Raw genomic sequence first — 26,116 nt, forward strand, 5'->3', positions numbered from 1 at the left:
GCTTCCTCTCACATGTTCTGGGACCACCCCGCACCTCTCTCCCTCTCTCTCCCTCTCCCTCTCTCTCTCTCTTTCCCGTGGGTGAAGTAGTACAGCAGTGTAAATTCATCCTTGAACCTATGCTGACCTGTCAAGTGATCCAACACCCCACCTTGCTGAAGGTGACCTCCGTAGCGCTCTGCCTCGACTCTCCCTGCACACAGACCCTGCTCCACCAGCCAGTCCACCAAATCACTGCCCCGGAATACACTTTCAAATTGGGACTGTGGGTGTTGATGGAGATGGGGACCATGCTGGTGTAGGTGCTGAGGATTAGCTGGGTCATGAGTTTGGTTTAACTGGAGATGGTAAATCTGCTCTTCTGGGATATCAGAGTTCAAAATATGTTCAGTCTCAGGTTCCAGGTGGGGTCGGGATGGGGGAGAACATTGGCGGCAGGATTCAGCCGGATCGTGAGTTTGGTGAATCTGGTGCAGACCTTGTGTCTCGTTGTGTAGCTGCTCCTGGAGGTGCTGGGCCTGGAGATCCTGATTTGGTAGAGGGTACTGCGACTGACAGGAAGGGGAATGTCTCAAAAGCCCATTTCCCCCTTCCTCCTCCTGTCCTCCTCCTCCTCCCCCTCCTCCAAACCTGTCATTATCAGAGGAAGGATTCACCTGTCGAAGCGCTCACACTCTCCCCTGAGCCACTAGGGTGTGATAGAGAAGAAAAGAAAGGGGGAAATGGGCAGGCAAAGGGAAGCAGGGAGGAAAAAAGGTCATGTGTAACGGGTAGAAAAGGATTAAATAAAGGGGAGAAAGGGAAAAGGAATAATGGGAAGAATTTTGTATGTGTTAGAAGAAAAGAAAATAACTTAAGACCAATAGAAATTGTGTTATAGTTGAAGACTAAAAAGGGAAAACACAGCCTAAAAAACTGCCCTATATATATGTATATTAGATATATTCTGTTCTTAATAATTAGACTCTTATATTATAACTTGCAATCATGCAACTACAGCTAATGCTCCTATATATTTGTGTTTGGCTGCAGTATTGAGCAGGTAGTGCAAACCGTGATGTAGCTTTATTGTACCATAACATAGAGATGTGTAATGTCTCAACTTTAATTTGTTCTGGGTAAAAGGACTGGGTGGATAGAGGGTCTCAAAAACTGCAGCAAAACAGATCAACAGATAGATAACATGCAAAGAGGGTGCAGAGGAAAATCCATACATTAAGAATTTTCATTTGAAGAATCAAATGAAAATAAATGAATGACTCAGTAGTTAGTGTGGAAATGAACAGGATCAGAAACTAGCTCATGGGACCATTTAAACACTTCAGATGTAAAACAAAACATATATAAATGGATAATGGAGACATGATTTGAAATCAAAGCTTTTCACAGAGAAGACACAGACACTGTTTGACACATTCAAATTAACAGACAAAAAAAATGTAGTACTAGCACTCGTACCTGCGTGTGTGAACTAAATCTTGTACACACTGGTCTTTGTGGTAGCGGACAAACTGAGTACAGGTAAGTCTGACCTCCTCTGGTACACTTGAAGGACTCAACTCTTCACTGTCCCTGCCCTGCCACAAGCTGAGCAACCTGAAACAGGAAAAAAACATTATTGTAGTGTCTTAAAATGAATCTACTGTAGAAACCATTCAGTGTCATCTCACCTCTTTTTGAAAGGCAGGATGATGAGGTGTCTGTCCAAACCAAAGATCCCAAAAGAGAGGAAACCCTGAGAGAAACACAAGATGAAATACAGTATTTAGGTTTTAGTTACGGTTGAGTTGAAGGCATTGCTGTGGTACTCACCTCATGTTTAACATTTAAACATGATGTTTAAATGATGCCTTTTTCTAATTTTCTGTTATTTTTATTCTGTTACGATGTTGGATGTCTATATTAAACAGGGTAAAAGATCCCAAACTTTAGGTGAACGTATGTCACAGGCTGAAAGTTTTGACATACGTTCACCTAAAGTTTGTTGTTGTTTGTTGTTGAAGGAAGGAAAGGAAGGAAGGAAGGAAGGAAAGGAAGGAAGGAAGGAAGGAAGGAAGGAAGGAAGGAAGGAAGGAAGAGCCAAAACAGACAGGGTCAATTTGACCCGGGAGGACGACAGGAAGGTTAAAGTAAAGAACAGGAAATAGAGGCTAAATCTGATTACTACTGTTTGATTACGTAGCCTCAGAGAGCGGCTAAAATGAGGGGCTGCATGTAGTCTCAATAAAAGATTAGATAAGTTTTTTGAACTGTAAATCATGTAAAAAATATTATATATAATAAAGCCCCAGAAGAAAAATATAGACATGGAAGTGTGCCTGATACTCTACGTAAACACACACCCACACCACACATAGAGATACCTGTCCATAGTTTGCCACCGCACAGAAGAACTGTAGCTCAAGATAAAGTCTTCCTGGATCTTTGTTGAACAACCACCACAAACAGCTGGACAGGTTCTGTATTATAGACAGGAGCATTAATCAGTCAGACACCAGGAATTTCATCTTTCCTTACCATCATTATTATCATTAGTACATACTGAACAGGTTAGCGAACCCTTAAACCCTTCAAGTATCTTAATGTGACACACAGGCCTCCTTTTACACCTTCCATCTCATTTAACAAGCATCTAGTATCTACACAGTCACTATGTGTGATTTTGTCAGGTTACATTTTTTTCTTAATGCTAATTTGCTAATTAAACTTACACATTCACACACACACACACACACACACTCATTAACAGGGTAATCCATTCTCACCGCGAGCAGGCTGACGATGAGCAGCAGACAGAGTAGAACGTGTCTGACTGTCTGTTTGTCGTCGGTGGTTTGAAGCCCAGCAGGTGGTGGCAGGTTCAGCGGCTGCTCTGAAGGGGAGGACGAACTCTGCTGCTGCTGCCCGTCACACAATTCCCCAATGTGACCTGAAGAGAAAAAAAAAACACATTACCACAATTACATTCACTGCAGAGCTTTCATTACACCTTGACAAATGTTGTTTCTTACTTTTCTTGACTACAAATGAGAAATAATGAATTTTAAAATGATAAGGATGCCAATGTAAGTTATGAATGTGCACACCTAATCTAAATTCTCTAATGCTGGCATCTTTCTTTGTTTTCTGTGGCAACATTTAAATCTTAAATGTGAAGCTGAATATGAAACCAAGCCTAGAAATGCATAATTTTATATCAGGTCTTTGGAGATTAATGAGTTTGCAAATTTTGGCCATGCTAATTATTAATACAGTATATTTAAAGTGTTGTCTAATGCAAGTAAAATGGGAAATAAAGCAATGGATGAAGGATTAAATGATTTAATGTGTGTTTGTTACCTGTGTTGTTTGTGTGCTCCCTCTGCGTGCTGGCGATCATGTCAGGTAACGACTGGAGAGGAGAACAGCTGTGGAGGTCTGGCAACACAACAGAAACAGTAGAGATATTTACTTCTTGATCATCTTGTGAGCACTGCTTGGTTGAAGCTGTGGACTTCTTTATACACACAGAACCCAGCTACCTGAGTTGATGCTGGCAGGGGAATTGGCGGTTTGTGACTGCTGTTGTTGTTGTTGTTGTGAATCCTCCACACCACCAGGGGTCCTCATCTCATCATTGATGCCTGTTAAAGCAGCTCTGTTCAGGGCCTGGTAGCCACTCTGCTCCCTGTCTCCTTGACTGAGACCCATCAAAGATATTGCACCAAGCACCAAGCTAACTGCAAGCACCACTGCTGTACTGATTATCTTTAGAAGAATAGAAAAGGATACAAAATAGATTTAAATATGAGTTTATTCTGGGATTCATAAGAAATTATTTATCATAAGCAGAAAGTAGAGAAAATAGGAAAACATGCAAATAAACTGAAAGTAGTAATGGTGAGTTTTTAACCTGAGCTCTGCCGTAGAAGAAGGCAGAGTCTATGGTATCAGTCCTCTCTCCAGTTAGAAGGAGACTGCCGACCATCAGAAAGGGAACCCTACACACACACACACACACACACACACACACACACAAACACAAACACACACACACACACAATTCAAACCTTGCTAATTCCAAGCATTTTCCATGATCTACCTGTCAGTAATTCACTTTATTATCTTGTTTTTCCACATTTTTTTCCTCTGACCATTGACCAGTGGATGATTACATGATGCACAGATTTAAAAAAAAAAAAACATAAACCCTTGTGTATCAAGTTATTCTGCATGTCAAAAAAACAAGTCAAGACAACCTACAATAGATGACGCTGTCTCCCTTATAATGTTCATTTCTGTCTAGCAGTTTGTGGGAAAGCAAATATTTTAATTGAATTAATGTTGATCTGTTGTTTTGTAACAAGGTTATTATTGGAAAATTTGAAAGGATTTAGAGAAATATCCGGTGGTGTTTGGCTGTGTTGACTTACCCCCAGCCCAAAATCATGAAGACTCCTGGCCGCAGTCTCAACAGATCATCCCTGTTAGTCAGAGCCAGACACAGCGGTATTAAACCTAAAAGAGAGAGCAAAACATACATGCAGACACCAGTGTGAACAGAATAAACACTTTCTATTTCAGAATTGTGTTAAACTGATGAAAACTGAGGTATTTTTAACCGCACACAAATACACTCACTCACCTGTCCAAATGTATGTGCTGTACAGAGACCCGTAGAGCAGAGTGAAGGTGAGAATTTTGCCAAACAGATTATCCTCTTGTTTCACTAAGAAGTTCCACAGGATCATACTGACACACACCAGGAACTAAAGTAGGGCAGAATGAGAGTATGAAAGTGAGGCAATGCAACTGGATAAATGAACAGAAAACAAGACCTTCAACTATCATTAGAATAAAACATGAAGCATATGCTGCACAAAAACTGAAATAAATCTTCTATTTTTAAGCTGTAAATTACTACTGAAGACCAACCTGAGCCAGGAAAAGATTTAAGGCAAAGAGGTGAGGAAGTCTGTTAAACTTCCTACTGAGCAACATCACGGCTATAGTCCAGACCTGAGAGAAAAGACAGGCACATGATCACACATCTCAATCATTATATTTACTAAATTAATGACTAATCTGCATCTAAAATGTATTTAAAACCACATCTCTGTCCCCATAAAGTCTGAAAAAACAGCTCTTACAGTAATGTTCATATTCATCTTACTGATATTTTACTTCTTATTGACTAAACAGAGATCAAGTCCTTCAGTATTCATTCTTGACAGCTTGACTGAATCTCTTTGGGACACTGCCCTATAACTCCAGGTCACATATGCAAACACACATACCAGTGCTATGAGGCTGACAATGCTGATGTTGAAGCTAACGTTCTCAAGCTCTGTCACCAGGGGCGTTGGATCCATCAGAGGGATTGTTAATAACCAAGCCGACACGTACATGATCGGCGCAGAGAGAAATGTACTGATTACCATCCCTGATGTTACCTAGACAGAGAGATGAGAGAGAGAAATTAAAGACACTAAATGACTCAAAATCTGGCTACGACAGACTTTCATCAATCTGCTTAATTTTGATTGTCCATGTTGATAGTGTAGTGCGTCTTTTCTATGTTAACAAAATTACATAACATCCCCATGATTCACTATCACATCTAATGGTCAGGAATATACTGTAGCTGGCTGGTGTCATGGCATGGGGGGCCTCAGAGGGCAATAAATAATGTGTATTATGTTTACAGTTAAAATGTTCAAATGACACACTGTTAGCAAAAAATTGGCATTTTCTCAGCTTGTTAGGCTTGTGTGAGTGTACATGTGTGTGTGTGTGTGTGTGTGTGTGTGTGTGTGTGTGTGTGTGTGTGTGTGTGATCCTTTTATGGATTATGGGCTTTCCTGTCATGTGACCTGACCAAGAGATTGGTATTGGCCTCACAATTTTGACACACCATGACAAGGACAACTTGTTTTTAGGTCAAATTGCTTTCAGATGCTTTTTTAAAGCTTAAAAGCCTTTTTTTTTTTAAATAGAGGATTCCTCTTTTTTTATAGTCCTGATTTATGCATTTCATAAAAAGTGCTTAAACTGTGTACTTAATGGCTTCTATTTAACTATAATGTATCAAATATTGCTGTTGCTTAGCTCTTTCTTACAGTACTCACCACCTCTACCTCCATGTTATAGTGTGAAGCATAGATGGCCACACTAGGTGCGGTTGGGAAGACTCCATATAGGAAAGCAAAGTTAGACAAACTGGTGTGGTTGGCATTCGTGCTGTTTACTCCTACGTCCAGAATATCCACCATGTCTTTACAGACCAACGGCATCACCAGCCTGGGAAGAGAATAGGAACGGAGAAAACATGCAAATTATAATAATTAACTAGTGGTTTAAGCAGTTCCAGTTAATGAAAATCAGACTGAGCAAATACTATCCACATGTTGGCAGGATTAGCCATAAAACCCAGAAAGCTTCTGCAATAAAATTTCCAACATGGTTTGGGATACACAAGCCAGTGTGGCTACGATTTAACAGATTATTATAATTATTAAACACAATAAAGCAGTACTGCAATGAAAACTTTCTTTGTGGTGCTTTTAAGGTTGAATATTTGTTGGCATTGTGCCAGAGATGCATTTTAGAATTTATTTCACATATCATTTTAAGGCCATAGATGGGGTGTGGCATTGGACTACATTATATTGAGGTGTGTCTAATATTTTGTCCCATTCATGATAAAACACTTCTGAATATAATATAGTCCAATATAACTCCAGGACTAACTTATAGCCATCAACCCCCATCCTCTACTACACACACGCACATGCATAGTTCCACTTACAGTTTGGCTGTGATGAGCAGAATCAAGGCAACTCCAGTGTCTCTGGTTAGTTTTCTAAGCTGCCCGACCTGGCACAGAAAGACACAGATGTCTTTATAATGATAACATTCTTCATGATTTAGAAGAGTTGAAAACTAAGTTAAGTATCGAAAATACAATAATAAGGCTTCACTGAAGTCACAACAGGGCGATTAAAAAGTATAAACAAATCCAGTCTCACCATACTGAGGCCCAAGTAAAACAAGGCTGCTCCTCCAAAAGAGTTGGCCAGGCCATCTATGAACTCTGACAGCACAGCTGGGATCTGCTGGTCCAGGGCAAAATGAGAGACGATTCCCACGATCACCATGAACACTATGGGGTTTTTCAACACCTGTAGAGATTGAGAGTAAGAGTTTCATAGAGATCTTTTAAACACTTGATAAGAAGATCTGAGAACATCTGACTTTGACAAATAATAGTATCAAAAATAAAGCGTGGTAGACAGCAACAAATGTACAGACTGGGCCTTTAAATCTAATTTAATGTGGCTTTACATTTACTATGGTTTATTATTCACCATAAAAACATCAGCTCCAGTACCTGTAGCACTACAACTCCCACAATGCCAGCTGTGCTGTGTTGTGGATGGCTGGCCTGCCTCCACTTCTGCACTTCACAAAGAGCAAAACCAATGGGGTTGAGGATCATGAGGGAGACTGGAGCAACTAGATAGATGTACTGGAGGTACTCTGGATATGTGCTCCGGTACAGAGCATCAACTAGAAAAACAGAGAGAGATAGAGATGCATTAGTATTCTTTTCCACTGACAACTTGAAAAAGGAGTACACAGCAGTGTTACTCTGCCTCACCTATCGGGTATCCCAAAGCAAAGTCATTGCTCTGCGTAGCAAAGATGGCGTACAGACCGGCTTTGCTGTATCTGTTTTCTGGACTGGCCACCATCAGTGTCAGCACACATACCAGCACAAAGACCGTCACCTACAAACAGGATGCAGGACACAAAGTCAGATGTGTGTTACTTTGGTTTAAGTGTTAGGTTATTTTAAGCACAGTGTTATCTTACATGATACACCAGAATCCTCTCAAACCATCATGAGATAAAAAACAGAGGGCATACACATACTAAAAAAAGTGTAAGCACACATACACACAGAGACACAAAAACAATCACCAACCTTTGCAACCAGGACACTCCAGAGAAACGCCCAGATGACATCTCCAAAGTCCAACAGCACCATGTTTTTAAAGAGCAGAGCTGGCAGAGCAAACTTTGACACAAAGTTCCCCAGACCCTTAGCCTGGCTCCCTGTGATGATATCTGCCCTGTGGGTAAGAACGGAGGGAATAGCCTTTAACACATATAAAACACAGAGTGGTTTTTCATTTTTGTATTTCCACTGGATGACTCTATACTCCATGTATACAACAAGACATTTGGCTAGATATTGTTATTTTGAACGCTACTAGCAATGCCACTTTGAGGAGTAAATTAAAGGTTCGATGGGGCAACAAACACCACTTAAAATGGTCTGGAGATCTAGTTAGTGTGCATCTATTTTTGTGCATGCCTACCTGCCAGCTATGTAGCCACACAATATGATGCCAAAGCACTCAAGCAAAGCCGGGAAAAGCTTGTCGATTGACATGTGGGGCCCGGCAGCGGCGCCGGCCAGGGTATTATGGGAGATGTTCTTCCCATGGATCAGCACATAGTTGTTGGCAGTCTCCATGGTGATGACGGGATGGGGGATACCAGAGGGGTCAGGTGATGGCTGGGGGAAATATCAGCACTCTGGAGGAAGGCAAGGAGATAACACATTTATAATTAGAGGTAGAAGTGAATGAGGGAAAAACAAGACAGGAGGAGAAAAATTGTGGTTTTGGAGGGGAGGGGGGGTTAAAGGGAAGTTAACAGTCTAATGATAAAGAGGGGAGCATGACAATGACTGTCACAAAGAGAAAACACTTGATTCATCTGGAGGAAACCTACAACAACACATATTAACACACTGTATACATCAAAAAGGGGAAGAAGGTAGCTGTCTATTAGGGTGCCCCATGTTAAACATACTGTTAGCTAAGTGAGCACAGTCAATAACAGGAGATTTATATAGTAAAATGTCGCTGTAGCCAAATAAAGCTATGTCACTAAAGCTAAATAAAAGCTTACCAAGACAGCGCTGTTTGTCACTGCCAGCTGACCCTTAGCTCTAGCGCTATTTGCATGCTAAAAACATCAGCAGGAAGCTACATCCTCCGCATCTGGCACGAATATAACACACACAACGACATATTGAATCATTTAGAAACTTAAATGCTTACCTATGTCACTTAAAAGACCATCTTTTTATGCAGAAAAGCGTGAGATTTGACTGACTTGCGTGCTTGAACAAGCTGGGTGTTTTTTCGCCTTTTGGATCTGACAGCTGCCGAGAGTGGCGACGCCCCTGAAAAGTGACTGACAGGCGGCTCAGCCAATCATCGTCTTGCTTCGCTTCAGAACTCGACTGTGATTGGTTAAGAAGCATGTTGCGTGGGTGACACAATAGGCTGGTCCATTCATGTGAGGGCAACTGCAGCTCAAAGCTTATTGAGTGATGAATTAAAAAAATGTGACCACCAAAGAATAGCAAACTAAGTGAAGTGGTTTGTCATATTTTTTTCTCTGAATTGTTTGTATAAGATCACATTATTTCTTCAATTTCAAACAGCGGTGCTCAAACTAAGTAAAAGTACAGACATTTTTTATGGCTATTCCCTTTAAATTCCTGGCTATTGTTTATCTCATGAAATGTGCTGCATTGTGTGAAATCTATACGGTGCTACTTCACAGATATTTTACAGTCTTTAAGATGCTTTTAATAACTGGTGAATTGTCCTTTTTAATGAAACAATGATGTACAACAACAATCATTTATTTAATTACATTGACCAAAGATGTGAATATCAACGCTGTGAGCAGGATTTGAACCTGCGCGGGGAAACCCCATTGGATTTCGAATCCAACGCCTTAACCTCTCGGCCATCACAGCCAACTACACTGTCAATCATACAATAAAATCAAAAATCTCTGAGTCAATATATAATATTTCTAACCAGCCAAAAAGCTCAGCTAGACAAGAACTGCTTGAAAGATTTTACTGGATTTTACATGCAAGAGCAGAGACCATAAACTGATATAAGATGTGTATGTATGCTGACGTGTATAAATACTTGCTGAACCCTTTCACTTACACTTTAATGTCCAGCAGGTCACGTTTGTATTTTGTGTTTTTCATGTTTTTTTTAAGAAGTTACGTTGCATCTTGGGTAATTTGAATTCAGCAAACTAGAAGCCTCTTTTCGCAGCAGTGGGTCTTCTGGAGTCCTCCATTGGTCTGTTGGGTATTTTTTCACAACTTTGAAGGTGTTAGTATGTGCTGCTGATGATGATGATGATAACAGGGTGCAAAAACAGATGGCGCGTCAGGATAGTTATCAAGATCAACCAAAGCAATATATATATATGGGAGAGTAATCAGATACCAAGTAATCAGTTTAATTTTGGGAAAGCAATCAGATTACAAGTAATCAGATTACTTTCCGGAAAGTAATCAGATTACGAGTCTAATGTTATCTCATGCACCTCATACACATTTTTTACAGCTTGCCCGAAGTCCTCGGTACTAGCAAGTAAGTTAGCTAACATGTTAGCTTGGTATTGTTCATAGATAATTAATTATGTAGCTAAGTTAGGCATGCTGTATTAAGAAAAAATAAGGAATGATAATTAGAGGTTGTTGAGTAGTGGATGGTGTATAAATGACAACACTTAAGCTACAGTATTTCATATTATATATATCATAATAGCCAAAATCCCAGACAATGTCTCATACAACACATTTTAATGAATGTTTTGCCCAGCTTTATTGCACAAACATATAAAAGGATGCATATTGGTTATCTAAGAATACAAAACAAATGGCTTCATCTGGGTTCTGGTCAAATTATCTTCCTTTGTGTTGTACTCTCAATTTATTTATTTAAAATGTACAGTCAAATAAAAGCACATTTCACCCGAGGTAGAGCACATAAAGCATCGTAAAGCATTTTATTTATTCATGTAAATAGGTTTAATTCTGTTTGATTGTCTTTAAGAAAAGTTTTTTTGTTGTTGTTTTTTTGACCAACACCTGATGTTAATACATCATGTATACAAAAAGAGCAGTGCTGGGTGAAGCAACATAATACTGCACAGTTCTGAAACATAACTTAAAATAATAAAGTTCCAATACCTTTTGATTAAATCACATCGATACATACACAGTTCCTTCATAGTAAGTAAGCTTTTAACAAAACAGCAAATGAAAAATCAGTTCAACTGTAAACCAATACCAAGTTCCCATACAATGTCCTTTAAAACAGATCTAAATCATAAGCATTACATGCATGCTCACATCTGACAATCAAATGAATAGTACCGTTCAGTGGTTCAAACAAAAATGCACAGCTGTAAATTGTACATACTGTGAAGGCACATGTGGCTTTGGCAAATTAAACACCCGCGTTCCCCCTGATGGTTTATGCAGCAGTGGCAGGGCCATGTTTAGTTTGGTTCCAAGTCCATCGTAATAACAAACAGAAGTCTTCATTGCAATGGCGGTGTTATTACGACACCTTCTTACACTAAACATTCTTGACGTCCGGTCACGGTGCTGTTTTTACATCATCAGAGGTGATCCAATCCAGCTGAACAAACAGGGGAACTATATACATACACATAATTTAAGGCACAAAAGGCATCCCTGGCTAATTCCCTTAACTCTTTTAAGCAGCCTGAAATTACAATAGAAAAAGGCACACTGGAAATACCAGCAAATTAAATGAGCAATAGCTTCTCAACGCCCCTGAGGAAGCCAAATGGTTTCATAATAAACTCTGCACTCTTGCGTCATTATAACCCTGGGACGTCGATGTTGACAATAATCTCCCCATAAGATGTTGATTTAGCTTCACCTAATGTGGTCTGTGTAAGCAGGCTGGGAGGGTCACACATGCTACAGTTTTCTTCTAAAAGTGTAAGTGGGTGGCAAGATATAATATTAGGCATAGAATTGATGAACTCCCTCCATCAATTGCTGTAGAATGGGATGAAAACATTTTCTGGGAGTCGATGTGCATAAAGTTTTGTGAAAATACTGTTGTTCATAAGTGATCTACGTCTCACAGCAACCAGGTAGACAAAGCCCACCTAGAACGCACCATGCAGCTGCAGCCACACATAGTTGTAAACCTGATTTTTCTTCCTTTCTTTTTTTTCTTTTTTTTTTTTTATAGTGCCTGCGTTTTTTTTTTTTTCTTTTTATTTGAATACAGTATACCAGAGTATGAACATGCTTTGGTCTTTGAATGCTACCATTCTGCTGCTAAAGACGCATATAATGCAAACTCCACATTGTGAGTCTGTCCTTTTACTTGGCCAACTGTACTTCAGGTCCATATTTCAGTCCATACATGATCCACATGCCACAGGTCAAAGCACGATGAGCGCAACAGAAAGAGAAAGAGAGAAAGAGAAAGAGAGAAAGGTAGGAAAATAGAGAAAGTAGGTCCAGGTGTGTGTGATGGGTGCCACTTCTTCTTCACCTGTTTATAGGAGGAAGAGGAGGAGCTCCTCTTTCCTTCTTACCAGAACCTGCAAAGAAGCAAAATACACAGTTGGTGACAGAGTTGGTGTTTAAGTTTTCCAGAGAATATTTCATTTTCTTCCACAGGGGGGCAGTATGCCACAGTCCAGCTCTATTCACATCAGGTTACTGTTCCATTTGTCTGTGTTTCCGAAAGATCCAACTAAAGGTTGTTCATTAGCAATGGAAAAAGTGATCAAACATGGCAGTATTAGCTCAAGTCAGTACCATCTAGTGTTTAAAATAAAACTGATTTCACTTGTATCTTGCAGGCTACTTTTGGACAGGCTAACAGAGTATGCATTTATGTACATTTCAGAAATACCGCTGGACAAACTGCACACAAGTAATGCTGAAAGCAGGGCTCTTGTTTTTTACTGTTTGGAATAACAACATGATACAGACCTCTGCCGCCCTCATTCTTGGCAAGCTTGCTGGGGTAAGTCTTTGGGAAAGGAACGTAGGGCTCAGGTGGAGGAAAGTCCGACACTGGATGGAAATTGAACCGGCACTCGAACTCATCTGTTGATGGAGAGAAAAAGAGGTCAACGAATCGGTCCTCCATCATACTGACAAAACTCTTGTGACACAAGATCGAGGAACATCATGAATACATGTAGTGCAATAACAGACACAGACTTTGCAAGTCACTGACTAGTCAACTATTTTAACAGAGCATGAAGAGATTGCAAAAGTTCTGTCCCTCACATTTTTGGATTTGACACAATGCAAAAGAAGATATGTGACATAAACAGAGGTTAGATTTCAAATTAAAAAATGAGAAATCTGTGGATTCTGGATCCACAATTAAGAGTCAGATTTCAGTCAGTAAAGTTTCATATCCAGAAATGACTACAGCATGTCTCTGGGTCTAAAATCTTTTCAAGAGCACAACATAGTCACAAAATATTGTGAAGAACTGTCAGATTTTTTTCTGGGAGAGGGCACTCAGGGCCCTCCATCACATCTTGTCTCCCAAATCAAACTGTCTCTTTTGGCCCAGTGGGATAAAAACAACACCAACGGAGGGCAGTGGGTTCCTCTGACATAGCTGAACACAGTGGAACTTCTGGTAAAAACAACACTGGGGGCAACAAGTTTCTCTCATGGAGACTAAGAGGGTCCAGCCTACACATATGGATTCATATATTAGACCTGTTTTGCAAAATGACAGAATTTTAATTTACCTAAAATTTGCTATATATGCACTTTTGCACTGTCTTCCTTTTTCCATCTTATCATGTAGTGGTGAAATACAGTTCCCAGTGTTTTTGGCCCCAAGAACTGTGTTTACTTCGATACTCAGATAAACCAAACTAACACCTTCTGGTATCTACTCACCCTGTATCTGGTTGTGGTGAGAGTTTTGAAAGCCGTTGCCCATGGGTGGTGGAGGAAGGGGCCCTCCTGCCCCAGGCCTGTCCGGAGGGAGTGGAGGTCTACCGCCAGGTCCACCACGAGGGGGCTCTGGGCCAGGCCGACCTACAGGAGGAGGTGCTTGTGATGACCTCACACTTCCCCCACCCACGCTACGACCTGAGGGAGGAGGGGGAGGAAGGGGTCCTTTGAAGGAAGACATAAAAATTGACATGTTAGCCGATGACAGAAGATGTGAAAGATACTGATAATACATTGAAATCAGCTTCTATCAAAGATGTGTAGGTAAAACTTTCAATGAGGGTTATAGTGACTCCTGAAATTATTTTTTCAATAAAATGAAATATCTTGAACACTTTCATGAGGATTTTATGCGGCAGTAATCCACAATTTAATTAATCAATCAAGGCTGTTAACCTGAGCGTGCTGAAGGGTTTCTTCCAAGAGATGGCGGTCTCTCGTTTGGTGGAGGAGGGAGAGGTCCTGCCCGACCATGTGATGGAGGTGGAGTATTGCTGGTGAGGACAAACACACTTAATATATACATCCATTACACAATATTGTAGTAAAAAATTATGCTAAACAAAGAATAATGCAGTGAATCAGAACTGGATGGCTCCCACGTGTTAATGCTTCAAATGTCATTTTATTTATGTCAAAAGAACTTTTTTAAACAGGTCTAGTTTTTTTTTTTTTTTTTAAAAGGGACTTCCTTGCAGAAAGAGGATACATGAAGAAGTTTGCGTGACAAGTGGCCTACTGCATCATAGAACAGCTATTAGATCTAAATCTATGCACATTTCAACACAGCCACCAAGAGAGGTTCAACAATCCAGAGCGTTTTCTCATTATCTGATGCCTGACAGGAAACGTGTACACATCTTGTCTCACTGCTAAACATCTATCAACATAGAACAGATCAAATTTTACCAGTACCTGTTAAGTGAGCTGTTCCTTTGGGGTAGACGAGGAGTGCTGTGATCATCACCTCCAGCTGGGCTGGGTGGGAGAGGAGGAGGTCCCGGTCGGCCTGGTGGGAGAGGTGGTGCACCTCCACCAGGGGAAGGACGAGAGGGGGAAGAGACAGAGGAGGGCGGTTTGGAGTTGACAGCAGGAGGAGGAGGGGGGAAATCACGGGGCATAGATGGTCTATGACCGCCCATAGGAGCTGGTGGTGGTGGAGGCCGGTCATCAGGAAGTGGAGGCCTCCCTCCAGGAGCTGGCGGTAAAGTAGGTCGACTGCTGTTGGGGGGTGGAGGAGGTGGCCCGGAGAAGCTTGCTCGTGGCCCAGGTGAGGAGCCTCCTGGCGGTGGAGGGAGAGGTCCATGCCTCCCTGATGGAACACCAGGAGGTATAGCTGCAGAAGCATGGCTGGGTCTGGGTCCTCCAGGGAGTGATGGCGGTGGTGGGCCTCCACGAGACTGGAAGCCCTGGGTTGGTCGAGGTGTGTTGGGTACGGGAGGGGGGCCACCTGGAGTGTCTTGTCTTGAGAAACTTGGGCGGCCCTTGGGAAGATCAGGGGCATTACTACGACCAGGTGGGCCTCCTGGGAGTTTAGGTGGGCCTCCACCGCCACCAAAGGGGCTGGGGCCTCCACCGCCACCAAAGGGGCTGGGGCCTCCACCGCCACCAAAGGGACTGGGGCCACTAGAGCGGCCTCCTGGGGGGAGCATCGGTGCTCGACTGGGTCCTGAGTCTGGAGAAGAAAAAAGGCAAATCTTAAAATTAACTATGTTAATGGTGTTCTCACACTGTTGGACACAGTGCTTCCTGCATCATTGTTGTTATTATTATTAATTTTTTTTTACCATTGGACTTGCTGTTTCCTGCAGACCTCAGTTTTGGCATCCCTCCTGCGAACAGGCCACCTAAACCACCACCACCTCCACCACCAAAACCTCCTCCGCCACCTCCTCCTCCACCACCACCACCACCACCACCACCACCTCCTCCTCCTCCTCCTTTGGGTTCTGTGAGGACAAGATAAAATGATTAGCTTAATTGTTTGATGTACATTTGTATACAGATGCATTGTGGATTATCAGGCTAATGGGCCCGATCAGGGCTTCAACCACCTCTACTAAACCTAACCCACTCTTTGGCTATTTAACTTATTAGTGACTCATTTATCACCAAGCTAAAAACCAAATTCCTTGTTTAAGGACCATAAAGGTAGTCATTATGAGTGCTACTGAAATAAGCTTGACTTACTGTCCAGACAGGGTCCACTGCGGTCATTGGTAACAGTCTTCTTTAGTTTAGAGCCTTTACTGATGTCAGACAATAGAGCAGACCTCCCCTTCTGCGGAGGTGGCTTCTCTGTGTTGGCCTGAATCACAAACACATACATGCATACACAGTCACTGAGACAGAGTAAGACACAGTGAAATATATATGAATCACATTCTTTAATGTTCAGTAATCTCTCATTATGTGCCAAATATATGCCAAAACATTTATAAACATCCCTGTCTTGTTGTTCTTCCTGTAAACCACATGTTTGATGACTCATCTTGAAGTCAGATGCGTGTACAAAACTGTATCCAAAAATTTGATTTTTTTGTTTGACTTTCAGTGTGTAATACCACTTTAAACCATAAAAAGGGGAGAAGCAGATAAGAGTGCGTAGGTAAAACTGAATGAGCAATAACAGGCAGTGACTGGAAGAAACTTGGGCTCACAGACACCAAACAGCAGGAGAAACATGCTTGGTGGCAAGAGTGAGGATGTCATGACATGATTTGTCCACAAGATAGCTCTGCTGAGCAAGGTCAAAAGGATAGATGTTACTGGAAAGAGAGACAGACAAGACAGACAGACAGATAGAGAGACAAGGAGACAGACTCCTCTCTGACTTACAAGATGAAAGGTGGGAGGAGGGGGAGGCCCTGGGGGTGGTGGGGGAGGCGGAGCAGGCATCTTCCTTTCTCCACTTTATTTTGTCTGCACTGGACGCTGTACCCTGTTAGACAAATGAGACACACACATGAGAAACGTGGACAGAAAAAGCAAAAATTCAGCTGTATGACTGACTAGTTGAAGCAAGCAGAAACTAACACAGCTTAATGTTGAAGCAAATACAAAAGAGTCTAAAGCTGCATTTTCTTGTTTGGCAACTAGATGTGATCATCTGACTGTACAGGAGTGACTTAGAAAACCCTAAACAATCCTCTAAAGATAAACAAGACTATAAATTCTGTCTGCATAAAACACTGGTTACAGTAGTTACTTTCACTTCCTTAAAATGAGTGTTGGTGATGAGTTTGAAAGTCTAATATAAAATCTCACAGGATACAGATTGATATATTTTTTAAGGGGTTTATCTGCTTGACTGACACCGATAGCCCATCACATTCAGCTGTGGTGGTTGTTACTTGCTAATTTCACCTCAGCTCCACCCAGGTTTTATTTCGCTCCACAAATAAAGACCTTCAAGCTTAGTGACTGTCAAGATGGTGGCAAGTGGTACACCCAATTTTAAGGTTCAAAACATTCCTTCAGAATAATCTTAAACATATGATGTCAAAAGATGCTGTGCTTGAAAACATACTTCTAGTGGGTGCAATATAACACTTTGGCACATAAAAGCTGAATCATCTTTAAATGTTTAAATTGCAACATCTTGCAAATATGCCCAGAGAGTGTGAAATTGTGGGAATTTCGCAAGCTATGCTCCAGAAATTGTAGATTTCTTGAGGAACTGGAAGTAGAGATATAGTAGACATAGCATGTGCAGAAAATACATAAATGCTCAAATTAAAATATGGGAGTAAGAATGATAACATAGCAGTTGATAGTAAGCTTGCAGGCAATGACAGACTTACAATAAATGTTTAATCTTGCAGACACTTCAGAGTCAACCTCCACAGAACATGACTTCACAACAAGACTGATAACCAGTTGCTGCTTTTAACTAACGCTTTCTTACACACCATCACATAATCTCTGGGTCTAATGTGCAGAGCAGCAAGATTCTGGGTTTCCTTTTTGTTAAAGCTTCACTAGGAAAAATATGCATGTAAAAAAAATGTTCCATCCTTAATTGAAATGGTGTAAATATAACCACTGGCAGGGAACTACATATTTTATCACATCACATTTTATTAATAAACTGACAGAGACCAGTAATACATTTCAGCTTTGAGTGTAACTACAGTACATGCAAAACTGCTGTTTCACTGTTAACGTTTCAGCATGTTTCACTTTTGGTGACATCCCAATAAGTGAGGTCCAAGCAGGTCTTTTGCCATTTACAGTTGATGGAAAAACATCTGCATTGACATCGTTGCTGCTTTAGCTGAGGCCAGAAAAACAACATGGATGAAAACTTCATCCCACAGGGAGTCGTGCTGCAGCAGCTGTCTGGCTGATGGATACTGTGTGGAGTTTAAACTACTGACTTATTCATCTGCAAACTGTACAAGAAATCACACATAATTATTTTTTAACATATAAGATTTTAAACTGGGGCTGCTTCAAAGTACATCTTTAGAATTGGAAGAGAGACATAGTCCTTTCTGTAGATCAGGACCATAAGAGGAAAATATAAACAAATTATCTACATTTCAAATACTATAAACACATACATACAAAAAAAATCCCAAATATTTACATTGCATAACTACTACAACACATGGTTGGGACTTCAAAGAACCCTGATCTCAACCTTATGAAGTTAATCTGGGATTACATGAAGAGAGAGAGAGAAGCAGCTGAGACGCCGAAATCCACTAAAGAAGAACTGAGGCAATTTATCCAAAATGCAAAAATCGTCCTGCCAAGTATCTGAAAAACTGTGCAGGTGTACCGAAGAGGACTGCTGCTTTTTGCACAGTACTTTAAGAGCTCAACAACAAAAAAGAGGAAATATTAAACATTGGTCAACCTAATCACTAACATGAAAACACTTCCCTTTAAACTTTATGGTAACATACAGAAAGTATTTTAAACAGGGATTTTTAAGCAGAATTATATCAAAAGCTTTGTTAGCATCATCATGATGTGTAGATGAACATGGTGGAATATGTGGCTGAAGTAAGTGCCAAAGATGCATATATATCATATCTCCATTTAAAGCCAAAATGATTATCACTCATAAAGACAAACAGTTTGAATCTGTATCAGTTTTACAGCATTAATTTCACCTATTTTGCCTCTGATTAAAAGAGTAAACTGCACTGAGATCAGAAAGGTCAGTACTTGTACAACAACATGAACGTTAAGAAGCTAATTTAACAAACAGCGAGAAGAACACGTTCAGTAAACACCACACCTTAGACCTCATCACATACATGCTCGCACATTCACGCTCACTCCGAAATCGGCCTGCTTCCCCTCACACAAATACTCACACGGCCTGGCCTCTCACTTCATTTTAAGTCACACACACACACACACACACACACACATATAGTCAGACCGTCCTCTAAGGGCCTCTTGCTTCCTGTATGCTGCTGACAAACAGGAAGTCACAAGCGGCTCCAGCACCGCAGCCATCCGGTTGCCAGGATGATGCGTCTCCATCTGAGGTACGCATCATTTTGACATTCTCCTCATCACTTTCATTCAGTTTCCTCCCCTCGACTGTGCACGGATCTCATGCTCTCATTTGTTTATCACTTATCTTCCTCCCTCCTTCGCTCGCTCTTTTCATCTTCTTCTAGATGTTCATCCTGTGTCAACCTCTTTCTCGCACCATGTTTCTCTCAGTTTCACCATCTGACTTCCTTACCATCTAATGTAAATTGTCCTTGCATGGTCTGCCACCCTCAAAGTCAAACAGAATATAAACCCAGTAGAGCTCTGAGATCTACTGACTCAGGTCAGATAGTTGAGCCCAGAGTTCAAACTAAACATGGTGAAGCAGCTTTTACACAACTGGAACAAACTACCAGCAGAACTAAATCCAGGTTAAAAACACTTCTCTTCTCCTGTGCTTATGATTGAGCTCTTTTAAAACACTTTACATTGTAATATTTCATTTTCACTCTATGTCCTTTTGATGATTTTAAAGCAACTCATTATTTTATGCTGCAACCTTACATTGAATACTGCATTCTAGTCTAGTTTTTATTTTATTTCTCTCTCTTTCTATTTTTTGTACTTTTTATTTTATTTTTTGTATTTTTCAAATTGCATGTGTTTATGTTTCTTGTTTCCAATTCTTACTGTTAAATGTTTGTTTTATGTAAAGCACATTGAGTTGCCATTGGGTATGGTATGCGCTATATAAATAAAGCTGCCTTGCCTTGCCTAAACTGTTCTTGCATGGTCTGCCACTCTCAAAGTCAAACATACTGAGATTGTTCCTCTTTCTTCTCCTTTGAACACAAATGACAGTTTCCACTGACTCGAAATAAAATGCATTTACACCCTCAGTTTATATTATGCTGTAAAACTTTACAGAAGCAAAGTAACAGAAGAAACGTTAAATGTGCAATAGCTTAAATCATTCACACTCAACCTGTTGGTGTCCATTCTTGCATGACTCCCCCATCTGAACACCTGAACTCAGGCCTGCACGTCTAAATCCAACCCAGTCATTTAACGTTGTGCCTAAACCCAAACTGCTTCAGAGTGATGAATCCAAACCTGATCAAACTGATTGCCTAAGAGGTATAGTAAAAGTTTAGCAGCATGTAAGAGGAACACGCTAAGAACAATTCTGAAGAGTGTTTCTGAGTAACAGCCGCAGCGACATGTTTCCACTTAAAATTAACTTCATAAACATACACAGTTGACACGTGCGTGAAACCTGTGGTGTGTGTGGTTAAATCATTTGCAAATGTGTTGGGTTTCTTTTCAGAGTTTTGCCAACTTTTTATGTTTTTCACACACAGTCCAGTTTAACTAGAAATGATTGTCAAAAGCACAAACATGTCTAATAAAGGGCTGCATCTAACCACTATTTTCATTATCAATTAATCTCTTGATTCATCCATTCATTTGGTCCATAAAATGTCAGAAAATGGTGAAAAATGCCCATCACTGTTTTATCATGACACAAGGTGATCTCCTCAAAACAGTCCAGGACCCAAAGACATTCAGTTTACTATCATCGTAGACTACAGAAACCAGAAAATATTCAGAAAATAGTGTTACAAAAATCACTCAAAAACGATGAATCAATTATCAAAATAGTTGGCCATTAATTTAATAATTGGCTCATTTCACGGTTGATTATAGTAATAGTCTATAGTATAGTAAAGTCTATTATATGTGCAACCAGTCTGGCAAAAACAAAAAAAATGAAAGACTTTCTCTCTCCCTCCCCCCCGCTTAGTTTATGTGAGCAGGTCCCTTAAATCAGCTGTGGCCACAAAGCGATCAATATACTGACCCAGTCTGGATTGACAAGGTTTTAATAACAATAAGCGGTTTACATGTATCCTTGATATGACTGTCCTGTTTCCTCAATAGAGACCATGATGGGAAACAGCCCGCAAAACTTCAAAGAAAATACACTTGACCATAAACAGGAAAGCATGTACAGCTCAAGTTTCAGTATGACAGCTTAAACCTGCTATAGTTCCCATGGAGACTCTGAATGTAATGTATGTATGTATGATGTTTGCAGAACTAAAGATGTTTCTGGAGAATAAAGGGGAAGATGGAGTACATAGAAACTACCTAACGTTTCATATTTGAGTCTAATTTTAATTAATGACAACTTGGTGAGTATTTATAACTATAGGAAAACAGTGAGAAGATATTCAAGTCTGGCTTCATTGTGACTTTATTAAAAACAAGTTGAAACTACAGTATGATCTGCCTTAATCTTCATACATCCATTCACTCATCTTCTAATCCTGACACAAACCATTCATACTAACATTGAATCCTAGCAAATAACAGTTGCTTCATGCCAGACAGTGCCACACTCATCCTAATATCAACACATGTTAACAGTGTTTGTACTTTATGCTAGATGAACTATTTAATCCAAATATTTGTCGGGACAAATGGCGACCAGGAGGAGACGTCTGGTGATGATGGAAGAAACAAACAAACTGGGCAGCCACGCAGTTAGTGAAAACATAGACTAAGTTTTAGAGCTATGATAAGATGTGTGATCATAGCTTGAGCCAAATAAACAAATCAAAATCTAGATACTCATCACTAAGTCAACAGAGCCTTTTTTTTTGGTTACTTAGCATGACCATTAACCCAAAAGCATTCATTTTATCATATGAAGCAGAGAAAAGTAGGAAATTATTTGCATATGTGAACCAGCCAATCACTGGACACATTTCATCACTTAATTGTCTGCTGATCATTTAATCATATAATAGTTAAAATGACTCTTGTTTTAGAACCATTACAGCTCATAATGTTAAACCATGGTTAGGGTAAAGTTTTGGCTTTAGCTGAATAGGAAAATGTCACTCAGAGACAGCTGTGAACCTCTGTGAAAAACTTGCCATTTGAAGCCGTGCTGGCAATCTTGAAAGATTTGAAGCCAAATGCACATGTGCATATTTCCACTGTGCCAACAACTGCAGATGTTTCTATTTGTCCTCTGTGGCATGGGAATGTATTTCTATCACTTTGAGCTTTGTACTTTATTGCATGTAAAAAAAAAAATGCTGAATTGATAAAAGTTCAGCATTTCAGGCTGAACTCAGCGGGTAGGTGGTTCGTTGGAACAGGGCTCGGAGGAAACACAGTCACCGCTCTCTACAGTCGATGGTGTAATTTGTTCAAATATACCTCCTATGCTTTCATAAGTTTAAAGCAGGACAAACACTAACACTTACACCTTTTACTCGTTTCCTGCAGCGGTGATGACATGATGCTGACACCACTGCAGATGTAAGCCTAGCAGATGAAATCAGGCAGGAAGACAGGAGCCTGTTAAAGGTTTGTATGTGCTGCAGAGGAGGGGGCGTCACGGTGTGTGAACGTGGCTGACACAGTTGTCAGTTTGACCACAGTAGTCACATTTAACAAAGAATTTGTCCCCACATGTAATTATTGGAAAAAAGGAAACCAAACATTATCATGAGCTGACTACCACTCAGTGCAAGATTTACATACTGTATGATACTGAAGCAGCTGGAAGTGTATACTGAAAGACATCAACTTCTGTCATTGGAAAAACACAAAAAAGGCTTGTGTTGAAATTTAAAAATGTGCTAAACCACTTCCCCTTTCTCTAGTTGTTACTCACACACACAGCCTAATATTAGCTAAGCATTCACAATGGCTCCTTTGACGGACAGCCAGAGAGAGGGAGTAAGACGGAGTGAAGCAGAGAGGGAGATATGAGGGATTCAGGGTGGAGATCCTTTGAAGAGACACCGTCAAAACACACACACACACACTAACACACACTAAAACACACACACACACACACACACACATGCTGAATAAGGCTCACATATGTTTCAGTTTACAAATGGCCATAAAAAGGCTTCTTCATCCTGCCTCTGAACCTCCTGTGCTTGGCGACCTCATTAGAGTTACTACACACTCACACATACACACACACACGCACACACACGCATGCATAGTTGCACACTTTGGACTCATAATCACAATACAGCAGTGTTTCTTTTCCAGCCCTGGTTTACTGGTTTACTGTCCTTTCTTTAACGCCACAAATGGATGAACTCAGCAAATATGTTCTGACACTTATGCATGAAAATAAATGAGATTTAACTCACTTATCTTCACTTTGAAGGCTGCTTAAAAAAAAGGGACATAACAGTTTTGGTAGATTGTTAAGTGACACAGTTTATGTGTCCATAGCAGGTAATAAAAGCCAAAATTATGACTTTATAACCCCAAACTATATTTCATTTGGCTTCAACTTCTAATTAAATTCAACAACTGAACTTGATTAGATTATTTTAAGTAAGCAAAAAGTTTAAGTCACTGTTTGGCATGGATAAAAAAGGACTATGTGGTGCAATGCAGAAACATGTTATAGTTTTAACAGGGGTGATGGAGGGTGGTGAGGGGTATATCATTATGTTGAAACCCACCATCACTTCTCCCTTCAAACCGTCCAAGCTGTCAGGCGGCTCAATAATAAACATTAATGTTTAAGCTAACACAATAAGCTAAAACAAACACACTTAGCAACATCCAGATATAGTGTTATATTTACATGCCTGCCTGCACTGCAATCATCAGGATAGATTTATAGAGCCACCAGTCATAAAAAAAGATCAAGATCGGAGTTGATTTTGAAAGTGAACTAAAGCAGAAGGTAATTTTAGATGTTTTCAATGCAGCCCAGAGTAGTAATAAATGTGTCGGCAGTGCAGGAACAGTGCTGAGTGGCTAAGCTAACATCCTGTGGTGCGTTCACATGCATTTGCTCACACACACATGCACAGAAACACACGCACAGAAACACACGCACACACACACACACACACACACACACACACACACACACACATCTAGCAACAGATGTGGTTCTGCTGCTGGTGTTTCATACTTAAACTCAGCAGGGTAATTTTACCTCTTGAAGGTTCTTCAAATAAAGAATTAAATGCCGAACACAATTCATGACGGAAATGTTCACAAATGAACGTCCTCTATAGAAAGTCTCCCGTGTATTTGTCGGCCTATTTGAGGGATAGCTATTTAACAAGCATTCTTTGTGTGCAAGTGTGCTTCTTCTTGATATATGACAAGAATACAGATGTAACTTAAATAGATTTGAATATGCACCTAAAAGTTTAGAAAGTTTTTTTTATGGGTTTCCTCAATGGCATTAAACCACATCCTACAACATAACTTACACAACTATGCCACTTCCTTCGTATGAATTTTTCTGGTGATGTTATAGTATAGCTGAAAAACCTTATTTCACCTTCTGTTACTCTGGATAATCAAAATGCTATAGATTTCCATTATTTTGCTTGCTTACTCATATTCAATGTGTTTTTATATTAATCGAAGTTGACAGACCAAATACGATAAAGCCCTATGAATTTACTATAATAGCTTTCAGATTAATCGAATTAATGTCAAACACTGACTAATTGGTTCAAATATCTCTCATGCATTGGTACTGAAGGGTAATGACACAGTAGATCTACACAGACACACAATCAAAGGCATCAAATAAAGTGAAAAGTAACCTCCTTATCGCTACCACAATAAATACTGGACAAATGCACTGATGTCAAAATGAACCTTGACCTTGACCTCTCACCTCCCTGTGGTCAGCTTTGAACTGATCAAATATCACATTACCGTATCACACATCACCTTTTTAACTTAGCTAGGCACAAACGCTCACAAGGAGGTTATAAAGAAAGTAACATCTGGTCTGTAATGCAGATGATGTAAATATGCTCGAAGAGTCAAACGAACATTCTTCAAAGCTCGCCTTAAAATAGGGTCTAACTCAGAGATAGTGTACTGTGTCTGGTCTCTGTAAATTTAGTCTCTTGCGCCATATTCAGATCACACTCCTGTCATGTGGGTTAGCATTTAAAAAACACGACTGAGTTTAACAGAGCTATGCCTTACTCTCCTCTGCTGTCCGACTTCAGATACAAATTCCTGTGTTAAATCACTGTTTATTCTTTTAACTGACATGTATGACTATTGTTGTATTATTGGTAATACTCAGGAAACACTTGACTTTAAGCAACACCTACTGTATCGGTAGTCTTTCCTAGTCTAAAACCCCCAAATGTTGTTGTTTTTTTTTTTAAATCTATAAAAACAAGGTTAAAAAAAGACTACTTACTCAATCTGTGTCCATAGAAGAATCAGCAGTATGTTCAGAAGACAGTAGAAGAAGCACCTCAGTTCATTCCTCATAAAAATGCAAAATGTGAAGAGCAGCCACATACAGCTGAAAGCAGAGTAAAGCGGAAGATTAGCAGCATCTAAATATCTTTAAAAAAAACATTGTGCACTGAGTAGAACTTCTTTATTCCTCTTCCTCTAAACTCACATCTCAGATTACACATTCAGAGAAGTCCCACCTCTGCTCGCACACAAAAAAAGCTCATATACAGCAGAGCTACTTCCTCTTTTTCAGTTCCCCACCTGAGGGAGGAGGGGAGAGCTGAATGCTGGGGTTCCCACTGGAGTTTAGGACTTAAATAAAGTCTACAACAAGGTTATGAGAGCTGAATAGATATACATTCACTGTATGCCAGTCTTCTGGCATACAGTCTTTACATTAGACTAATTTGGACTAATTTGGTGACAGATTCATAAAAATCAAACCCCATGATGGAAAACAATAGGGACTAACAAATCAAATACACTACACATATTTCACTGGGGGGGACCTTTTAAGGAACTGTA

General features: G+C 40.2%; 2 protein-coding genes and 1 non-coding gene across 3 annotated transcripts; all 3 read right to left on the reverse strand.

Moving 5' to 3' along the window:
- Positions 1 to 558: 558 nt before the first annotated feature.
- Positions 559 to 9,198, reverse strand: gpr155b (G protein-coupled receptor 155b). Its single transcript, XM_053332713.1, has 20 exons — positions 9,114 to 9,198; positions 8,364 to 8,583; positions 7,967 to 8,114; positions 7,640 to 7,769; positions 7,370 to 7,548; positions 7,008 to 7,160; positions 6,788 to 6,855; positions 6,108 to 6,279; positions 5,277 to 5,432; positions 4,915 to 4,998; positions 4,625 to 4,748; positions 4,413 to 4,497; positions 3,893 to 3,980; positions 3,522 to 3,747; positions 3,340 to 3,417; positions 2,766 to 2,929; positions 2,364 to 2,459; positions 1,671 to 1,735; positions 1,459 to 1,596; positions 559 to 688 (listed from the first exon to the last, which is right to left on the reverse strand). Exons 2-20 carry the CDS (start codon positions 8,519 to 8,521, stop codon positions 640 to 642), a joined length of 2,361 nt encoding a protein of 786 aa, XP_053188688.1. The 5' UTR covers positions 8,522 to 8,583; positions 9,114 to 9,198; the 3' UTR covers positions 559 to 639.
- Positions 9,199 to 9,741: 543 nt separating this feature from the next.
- Positions 9,742 to 9,823, reverse strand: trnas-cga (transfer RNA serine (anticodon CGA)). The gene has a single exon. It is a non-coding gene; the product is annotated as a tRNA-Ser (tRNA).
- A 762-nt stretch (positions 9,824 to 10,585) lies between these two features.
- wipf1b (WAS/WASL interacting protein family, member 1b) lies at positions 10,586 to 25,747 on the reverse strand. Its single transcript, XM_053332714.1, has 9 exons — positions 25,548 to 25,747; positions 16,694 to 16,796; positions 16,046 to 16,163; positions 15,643 to 15,804; positions 14,771 to 15,530; positions 14,252 to 14,349; positions 13,799 to 14,020; positions 12,863 to 12,979; positions 10,586 to 12,465 (listed from the first exon to the last, which is right to left on the reverse strand). The coding sequence occupies exons 2-9, from the start codon at positions 16,751 to 16,753 to the stop codon at positions 12,413 to 12,415; spliced, it is 1,590 nt and encodes a 529-aa protein (XP_053188689.1). The 5' UTR covers positions 16,754 to 16,796; positions 25,548 to 25,747; the 3' UTR covers positions 10,586 to 12,412.
- Positions 25,748 to 26,116: the final 369 nt, after the last annotated feature.

This window comes from Scomber japonicus, chromosome 14 (assembly GCF_027409825.1).
Source record: "Scomber japonicus isolate fScoJap1 chromosome 14, fScoJap1.pri, whole genome shotgun sequence".
Classification (NCBI taxonomy): Eukaryota; Metazoa; Chordata; class Actinopteri; order Scombriformes; family Scombridae; genus Scomber; species Scomber japonicus.